The sequence below is a fragment of the Cucumis melo genome, chromosome 12 (assembly GCF_025177605.1).
Source record: "Cucumis melo cultivar AY chromosome 12, USDA_Cmelo_AY_1.0, whole genome shotgun sequence".
Classification (NCBI taxonomy): Eukaryota; Viridiplantae; Streptophyta; class Magnoliopsida; order Cucurbitales; family Cucurbitaceae; genus Cucumis; species Cucumis melo.
The window spans coordinates 5,389,159-5,399,275 of NC_066868.1; the positions used below are offsets into that span (position 1 = coordinate 5,389,159).

General features: G+C 27.2%; 1 protein-coding gene across 1 annotated transcript; it reads right to left on the reverse strand.

Moving 5' to 3' along the window:
* Nucleotides 1–2,127: 2,127 nt before the first annotated feature.
* Nucleotides 2,128–3,388, reverse strand: LOC103501684 (LOB domain-containing protein 1-like). Its single transcript, XM_008465356.3, has 2 exons — nt 3,037–3,388; nt 2,128–2,649 (listed from the first exon to the last, which is right to left on the reverse strand). Exons 1-2 carry the CDS (start codon nt 3,235–3,237, stop codon nt 2,299–2,301), a joined length of 552 nt encoding a protein of 183 aa, XP_008463578.2. The 5' UTR covers nt 3,238–3,388; the 3' UTR covers nt 2,128–2,298.
* Between the last annotated feature and the right edge of the window lie 6,729 nt (nt 3,389–10,117).

Below are 10,117 nucleotides of genomic sequence, written 5' to 3' on the forward strand. Positions count from 1 at the left end.
TGACTGGATAGTCTGTGTTGTACTTATACCATCCATTTTCTTGAAAATCGGCATTCCTTGTGACGTTGAACTAATTTTTGCTTCCTTCCATCTAGTAGAATCCTTGTGTTTGGTGAATTTTAGAATTTCATTCTTTCAAGAGATTTGGATGGCTTTTGAGCCTAATGATTTGAATTGAAACCTTTTTGGAAGAACTACTAATTAACTGCTTGACGTTGTCTTATGGTGAGTTTGATATTACTTTTGAAATGGCTGAATATTAGCCACTTCTCAAAAAATTTATAATGTTCAGTTACCTTGTGGAAAAATGGTTTTGATCATCTCTTAAACACCACGTTAAGGTGCTTTTTGGAGAATACACCCAACTAATGCTTTTAAAGAAGTGTTTGTACAAAAGCACCAAGATCATCTTATGTTCTTTTGTGGAGTTGTTATTTAAAGACTCAGAAAGTTCAGATCATGCTTTGTGGAGTTGTTAGTTTGCTGAGATGATCTGAACAGATTCTTCAAGGCTTTGAGCGTCTAGACTCTAAACGGCTTGTAACAAATTGTGCAAGGCTTTTGAGATAAGAGGAATGACTCTGGTATGCTCGTTTCTTTTGCGGTGTTGCAAAATTTCTGGCTTAAAAGAAATAGGTGGTAGGTTTTTTAGGAATGTCAAGAGTTATAGTAAGAGGTTTGGATTAACTCATTCTTTTGAACAGGAGCTCCTTTTTATGTGGTGTTGTAATTTGTTAGAGCTTTTGTTCTATGGATTTTGGCTCCTTTTGCAACTCAGAATAAAGTTTCAGCAAAATCTATACCAAACTCAATTCATATCTCCCGAAAAGCATGGCTAGTGGTTAATGGAGTCTCATGGTGTATGTGCTGTTGAAATTCCAATATTAGGGAGAAAAAAAAAAGGAAGAAAGAAAGAAAACGGAATGACTCGACTCTTGAGGCTGTAGTTTGATATTCTGACTGTACGGAAACATGGGGATTCGACCAATATTTGAAGATTACAAAGGGCTTTGATCACTATGTTGTATGGATAATTTGTTTAGATATCTTGTACAAAGTTTGTGGCTAATGCTCAATTTATAGTTTTAACATTATCATGCTTAGGTTTTTTTTGTCACGTGTGCTTCATTGTTCTATGTTTCAATTTTTTTTGCTCTCATTCTGTTAATGGAATATGTATATTTGAATTTTAATCTTTTTCTGGTTGGATTTTGAATTTTCACTTTTGTTCACAACACCTCATGATTGTGTGAAATTTTAATATGGCAAAAAACAATACTTGGGTGTGTACACATCTCTATCCATCCTATTTTATCCCACACAAGAAAAAGGAAAGATTTTTTATGCGAAAAACTGTGATTGATGTGATTTTTTTGCTTTTACTTTTCTATTTGATTTTCTACGTGTTATTATCGCTCGTTGACAAGACAAATAGATTTTTGGCCATTAGATTAGAGTTAAAAACATAATGTTCTTTTCGATTCATCAAATCACTGTAAACATAATTTTTTTTTTGGCATAGTTAACTTCTAGGTAGTAATTAAACTCACTTTTGAACATTTTGTAGGGACATTTTTTGCACTCAGAAATTCAACCTAAACAAACACTTCGAATTCAAAATTCAATTTGATATTGCACGTCTTCTTGCCCTATTACTTTGTTTTTGAAGTAATTTTATGCTTTTTAGTACAAAAATTGTTTTCTAAAGTAATTTTATCTTTAAGTAAATAAACATGAGGGAGATTTGAAACATTGAACATTTAGCTATGTTCATGTTAACATGTTTTTTGTGTGTTAATTTCTTTTTGTAACGAACAACATTTACTTTAGTTTTATGCCATTAACTTATATCATCCTAATAAACTATAATCCATGTAAAAAAGAGACGTTTGTTTGAGTTTATCACTTTTCTAAACCAAACACTGCGCAAACCATATAAAAAAGGATCCATTTACATTTGTAACATGAGAATAATTTATTGATTTAGATAGAAATTGACAGTACTCTTTGTGGGCTATTTTACAACTAAAATATTGTTGATCTTTGTGATTTTCAGACTATTTTTTCCATTCATTTGATAAGAATCGAGAGGAGTTCAAAAATATTAAAGGAACTAGATGAGAAGTATAAAAAAAATTCCGGTGAGTCTACTAAAGTCAAATATACGAGAGAGTAGTATTGAGTCACTATTTGGAGCATCTCAAAGCTTGAAAGGGTATTTGGGTACGAAATATTTTTGAAGGTAATATCTCAAAGCCTAATCTATTCCATTGATTCTAAACTAGACTAAATACTATTTCAAGTCCACAGGGGCTCCAAAACATTACTCTCCTCAAATAAGTATGAATAGGAGTAATAACCTTGAGGGCTAGCAATGTTGTAATGGTCATTAAGTGATTGATGATAATGCATGGGTGGTTCTGGCATTTGACCCAATTCCTTGCAAATTAGAGTCATCAAATTGGCTTGTTGACAATGCATTCTGAGAACCTCTGCTTGAGCCTTGGCTAACTCTATTTGTAGGTCATTTATTTGTCTTTGGAGATGGAAAATTGAGCCCGCACATCCATAAATAGGATCTCTTATTCTTGCACTTGCTTCATATACCATGCTGTTCACGGCATCTGCTCTTTGCGATTTCGGAAGATTCTAACAAATTCAATACGAGATTAAGGATTATATCTCCTAAGATTTTAATGTATTCTCATATTTTTCCTCTTAGGGATTAGTAAAAATTGTTTTTTCCACGGACGATGATCATTAAAACAATAATATTTAAATAATAAGTTTCTAGCCTTTTTTTAGCACTAAGGGTTGAGGGAGTTAAATTGAATCATATATTTTTCATAGTTGCTAACGCATTTTAGGAATGTGAAGGTAAAATATAAACACACAACACACACAAATTATAGTGCTATTTACATTAAAAATAAAACAAAATAAGAATTTGAAATCATCTAATTTTGAAAAAAAAAATAATAAAAAAAAGAAAAGAAAAGAAGAAACGAAAGGTTTGTTGGGAAAAGAAAAGGTTACCTGAAGCAACTTGATAATGTTGCTAGCACCAAAGACTCTATGGGCAATAGTGAATTTGAGAGGTTCCATTGGAGGAAAATACGGCCCTAATTCACAATTCTCTCGGCATCTCCGCCGGAGAATTTTACAAGCCGCACACGGCTGAGTACTACCCACCACCGCCGCCGCCGACGCCGTATTTGCTTCTTCACTTTTCTTCATATTTTAGCCGGCGGAGAGATGGGACTAATTGATCGGAACCCAAACCAAGTAAGCATAAATAGGCAAAGGGAAAGGTCCAATCAATAACGGCCTAATTAAAACGACAACGTCTTCTCTTTCATTTTTTATCTTTTATTTACCTTATCGTTTGGGTTTGCATTGTTTATGGCTTGGCTGCTTTTATATTTTGTATTTTTTTCTTTCTAAAAGTTGTCTTATTGTTATTATTTTTTGGCTTTTTTTGTACGAAAATTCTAAGGGTTTGAAAAAATTAACCCATTTTTCTTACATGGGATTAGAATACAGAAATTGATAGAGAGGAATGATTAATTATATATGCAAACTTTATAACTTTAATTTGTGATTAGTTAAAAAAATTAGGTGTGTTTTAACTACTAGAAATATTTTCGAATATTAAATATCGATTTCTTTTTTTAGAATTTTTTTTTTTGGGGAGAAATAAAGTCATTCCAACGTTTGAAGAATAAATGGAAGACAATAAGTCATATGTTATTGGAATTTGATCACAGTAATATATTGATCATAACAATAAACATCCAAATTTCTATTAATTTCTTCCACCAAATTAATTAAACTTTATCTCCATTACACCTTTTGCTTCTATATAGTCAATGCATGTTTTTAAAATTACAACTTTTTTTATTTATTTTTAATTTCTAGAAAATAAACAATAAATTATTATTATTATTATTTTGTCTTATTTATTTCAACTTTTATATCAGAAGATAGTTATTTCAATAAAAACATTGGTTAAAAATAAACTTTAGACGAGTATGGTTGATTGTAACGAAGGTTTGTAGGGTAAATTTTTACAAATTAAAAATTAAATAGAAATTAAACCGAACAAAACCTAAATGATTATCAAACAAAATTTAAATGGTTAACAACGATATTATTTTGTAATAAAAGTTCAAAGAGATATACAAGAGAAAACAAAACCCTGACTTTCCTTTCTATTTGATATCGATAACAATCATAAATTAAATAGAAAAATATAGAAGAAAAACTCTTACAATATATACTCACTAGATCAATACCTGATAAGGACAAATATATTCTAGAAGATCGACCTTTGTTTATAATGGACCGGTATTACAAAGATTAAAAAGAACGCTTTATGGGCTATCTTAACATGTTGTTTTAAAACTTTCAATAATAATATAATTTCTTTCGTTTTAAAATCTTTATCATTTATAGACGTGGTTTTTAGATATTTAAAAAACTCACGTATTTTCTTCAATATTTTAGTAAATCAATAGCGATAGATTCAGAATTTCATAAAAGGGACATAAACTTTGCACTAAAGTCTATAGTTCGACTTAACAATATCAATCTTGAAAGCAAGGAATCAAAGGTTATATTTTTTTGTTGCGAGTTCTAGTCGTACAAATTAATTAGAGATCAACATATTGAGAATTACTTGAACATTGCAATATTGCAACGTTCAATTTTTTATATGTGATTCTTGTTTTGTATAATTCTAGTTTAGTTCATCATCTTCAAGAATTGGAATCTCCTCTACCATTCTATTAATAAAATAAAATTTATTGTTTATTATTATCACTTAATTTAAAATTATATTAATCTATAATGTTTTTTAAAATATAACAAAGCTGTAAAATATAATTTTGAAAACAGATAAATTATTTTAATAACAATTTTTATTCTTTTTTCAATAGTTTCTTTTTGATAAACTCATCAATGAGCTTCTAATTTCAATTTAGATAGATAACTCTAATAAACAACCCAAAAAAAGTAACATTAATTCTCATATTATATCGTTAATTTGGTTTTTTTCTTCTTTTTCTTTTTCAGCAAGATCTAAAAAATATTTATTGCAATTTCAGATGCATTAGATGATAACTTGCTAATTGACACGTGCCACACAATCACATCTTCTATCGTCTAGGCTTTGACCATCATATTCAAAGTAAACTAACATTCACGCACTTGTTAAATTTAAAAAGGGGCACTCAAATATTTTGAAGCACATCTTGTAAACCCAATAAATATATATATATATATACACGTTGAAATAATAAAACAATTAAAAATATTTATAAATATAGCAAAATATTACTATCTATAATAAATAATAAAAGTTTATCGATTTTAAATACCGTTTATCAATATGATATAAACGCTTTATTTTAGAGAATTTTTCATAAATATAATAAATTAACAAAATATTTAAGTAATAAAATGAAAAACTCACGAAGATGGTCATTTTTTAAAAATTATTTCGGGTTTACTATTCCTTTTCATCGTCTTTCTTCTCCCTCTTCTATGATCTTTTTTCTTTTCATCGTCTTTCTTCTCTTTTTTTTTCCTAAACTATTATTTAGTTCAAGATCTATACCAAATATAAAATATTTTTCAATTTTTTTAAACTATTATTTGATATAAAAGATCTTAAAAAAATGTCAAATCTAAACAAATTGTGTACTTGAATCTTAAAAAAAAATCATTTAGCCAAATCTAAATGATCATGTAGTCAAATCTAAATAATCATATACCAAATAATCTTGAAAAAAAATTGTTTAGATTTGACTACCCAAATATAAACGACCAAATCTAAACGATCGTGTATAAAATCTAAACGATCGTTTAATCTAATTAAACGATCGTGTACAAAGAATCTTGAAAAAAATTAAAAATCGTTTAGATTTGGCTAAGTTGAGTTCTTCCTTCCTTTTGAGCAAAGAATTTGCGAAAAAATGTGAAGTTGGCTTTCTTCTTTTTTTTTTTTGGATTTGAGTATCATAATCGGATATTTGAGTAGAACTCCTTAAACCTACGGCTACTCAAACTTTAAGGACTCAAATTCGTGTAGTGGAATTCATGAGTCCGGAGGCCAAAAAAGAAGAGGCGCGAAGCCAAACGACTGTGAAGGAGCTCTTATATTTAAAAATAACTCGACTCTAGAATAAAGTCAAAGACTTATCTTAGAATTTGAAAGCAAATTCCTTCCTTATCCAATTAGAAGGAGCCCTTAGATGAACCTTTACCTCTCTCCTTTCAATCGAGCCCTCCACTAGGAGCAAATAGTGGAGCAAAGAATTTGCAAAAAACCACTCAAAAAAGTCCGAAGGAGGGACGTTGATGTCGTTGTTAATGGTGACATTTTTTATATTTTTTATTGTGGATCTGCGGATTTTTTCCATTTTTGAAATTATTTTATAATGATCTTTTTTCCGTTTTTGAAATTATTTTATACACCGTAAATATTTTGTCCGCTTTGTCATAACTTCTTTATTTTATTGATAAATATTTTTGTTCAATTTTCTGAAAACTAACTCTACACATCTACAATATAATATACGATGGAATCATATGAATTATTTAAAAGCTACAGAATAAAAAAAAATAGTAATAATAAGAGATTTGTTATTTCTTAACTTATATTATTAATAGTTTGTTGAAATTTCACTGATGATGGTGAAATTTATTGGAAGATTTCAAACCTTCAATGTCCAAGACTTATCAATTAGATGAATTATATCATTGTTGAAGTTGTCAAGATTTTTTTAGAAGTTTCCCTTCGATGAAACAACTTAGGTTTCCAAAGTCTAAAAAGAATTATTATATGTTCATAATTTGCTTAGACTTAAATTTCCAACTTTGTTACCCATTAAGACTGCCATTGACTGTCACAATGTCCCTCCAAATTAAAGCTTCCAAGTGCATGTCCAATGTTTTTCTTTCTTTGTTCTCTTCACAATATTTCATTGATTCAAATAATTATTTCTTTCCTAGAATGTAATTACTAATTAAGTAACATAATTTTAAATTGAATTAGAGATATTTATACTTATCTATAAATTTATCTACCTAAATGACTTCGGAAGTTACCTACACTAATGTACGTCGTCAAGAGAGTAGGCCACATCTCCCAACGTCGTTGGGAGATGTTAGTATCTTTTGACGTCTTATCCTCACACGCCTTTTTTCTCTTTTTCTTGTAGGGACATTCATTTAAATATTTCATTTTAATTACTTATTTTGATTATTTTAATATAGTTAAATATATAAAAAATACTATATATGATAAAATTGTAGAAAATATTTACAAGATACGGTAATATTTTATATCCTATCAATGATATACGACATAGACATTAACAAACTTCTTCTATGTTTAAAAATAAAAAGATATTAACAGACAACAATGATGACTAAATTTTATAAATATTTTGGTATATTATACTATATTTGAAAATGTCTTTAAAATAAAATAATATCGTTAATTTTTTGAATATTACTAAATTCAAAATTATGAATGTGTTTCTTATATTTTGATCGTATTAAATTAAATAACTTAAAAATATATTGATATAGTTATAAAAAAAATATGTTTTTAGTCTCTAGGTTTTGAATTTAGTTTCTATTTGGTTATTAGGTTTTAAGAAGTTACACATTTTGACTCTTTTTGATAATCATTTAAGTTCTTTTGTTATCTACGTTCTACCAATGATTTAAAAAATAAGTTAAAATTTGAAAACTAAAAATGATAGCTTTTAAAAAGTTGTTATTATTTTTGGAATTTGGTCAATAACTTAACCATAAAAAAATGAAATGGTTAATGAGGTCTTAATTTTTTGTTTTTGATTTTTGAATACAAACTCCTCTTACTTTTAAATTTCATGTTTTGTTATTTACTTTTTACCTAAATTTACAAAAATTAAGCCAAATTTTGAATTTTTTTAGAGTTTATTTTTGTTTTTTGTTTTTGACAATTAAATCTATTTTCTCTCGATTTATTTTCATCATCGACATCTTTCTCAAATATATTAGTTGAATGAAATGATGACCAAAACACGTCAGTCAATAAGATTTTAGTTTTGTTTTAATTTGATACATAAGTTTTAAGGTTTACGTTTTTCCGCTACATTCTAAATTTTCATCTTGAGTGTTAATGTTTATTACATTTGATGGGGTAGTGCAGTGAGTTTTCTCGTTCGTTTGGATTGACTTAAGAAAAAAAATATTTTTCAAGAAACTTATTTTCGTGAAAATTGTTTAAAATACACTTCAAAAATCGTTTTGAGTAGCTTCCAAACTCTTTAATTTTTTTCAAAATAACTTATATTTTAAATTAAATATTTGAAAATATAATCCAAATACTCTAATGGAGTCAAATCCAAAGGTGGTTGTGCTATGGGTTTTGACTATTAAAGATTGGGTTGATGTAATCAAAGTCCAAATGATGCTTTAGGCCTTTAAAAATTTAGGGTAATTATAATATGTAGCAATTTTTAGAATAATCATTAAGTATGTAGTAATATTTTAAAAAAATTGCAAATATAGCAAAATCTATCGGTGATACACTTCTATCGTTGATAGACTCTTATGGTTTATCAGTGATAGACCAACATTTGCTACGTGGTCTATCGGTGATAACTCCTATCATTGATAGATTTTGACAAATTTTGCTATATTTGCAATTTTTTTAAAATGTTGCTATATACTTAATTATTTTGAATATAATTGCTACATTTACAACTATCCCTTAAATTTAGACTTGGCCCTTTATTTTCTCATGGGGTTTTAACTCGTATGGTCTATATTCAATTACAAAAAAAGCTCAAATTTACCATTTTCTTTTTTAAATTACATAAAAGTAACTATCCATAGTTATGATCAATATTATTATAAAAATAGAAGAAATTTTTAATGACATGAATATGGAAAAAAAAATGAAAATAGTTTTTTTGTTGAATTAATTTCATATTTAACTTTGGGTATTTATTATCCATTTTAATTTGGAACATTTTAATATGAGATAATACATATATATTTTTCTAATTGTATGAGATTTGATTTATTTAATGTAAGATATTACATAGTTATTTTTTAATTGTAAATATTTAATTTATTTTTTCCCTCCCATGTACGTGCTATTTATTTTCATTTTTTTTATTGTCATTGTTATACGATTTGTTACATATTTTTTTCTTTTTTTTTTTCAATCGTATGTTTTAATGTTGCTCAAGTTTTCTACAAATGTATCCACGTTATTTTTTTCACTTTTATTTTTTTATTCTACAAATTTTATAGTTTTTCAAAAATATACCCATGATTTATTTTTTATGTTAATAAACATGTTGAAAAATGTAAATATACATTTTGTATATTATTTGGTATATAAGATGATATATTGCAAAATTTTTATTTCCGTACACTTATTTTGTTTAGTTATTAATTTCAAATATATACCATGTTTATATCAAATATGATTATAACAATTATAGATTTTTAGTAAGTTACGTAATAGTAAGATATATATTTTACGTATTTTCTCATATATACACATGTATATTTAATTATTTCACATATATATACCTCATATTACATAATAAACAATTATAATAATGTTATGTATAAAACCTGTTATATCCTACAATAGCCATGAATTAGATGATCTAGAATCCAAAGTAATAACCTACAGAATGAATAATGAGAGTAATGTTTTGCTCCACATTTGATGTTATTATGTGGTAAACTCATTTAACATCGCTATCATTGGTAATAGGCAAACTCTCTTCTTCACATATTCTATAGGACCTAAGCAGAGGTATATATCCAGATTATTCATATCAACAAAACTATCTAGCTTGGATAGAAGACTATTGTGTAACTCTTGAAAATACATATGTTTATAAACTAAAACTTCTGATATGCTATAACTATTATAGTTGTCCGAAATGTTGAAAAAACCATCATAATATACTTCAATATGTTCGTCATATCCGATAAACAAGAAAATAAATATATTACTGTACAGTATTATTGGACAATATATCTTGGTATATATCAATGATCCATGTAAATCAAAAACAATTTTAGACACTGTAAGAAA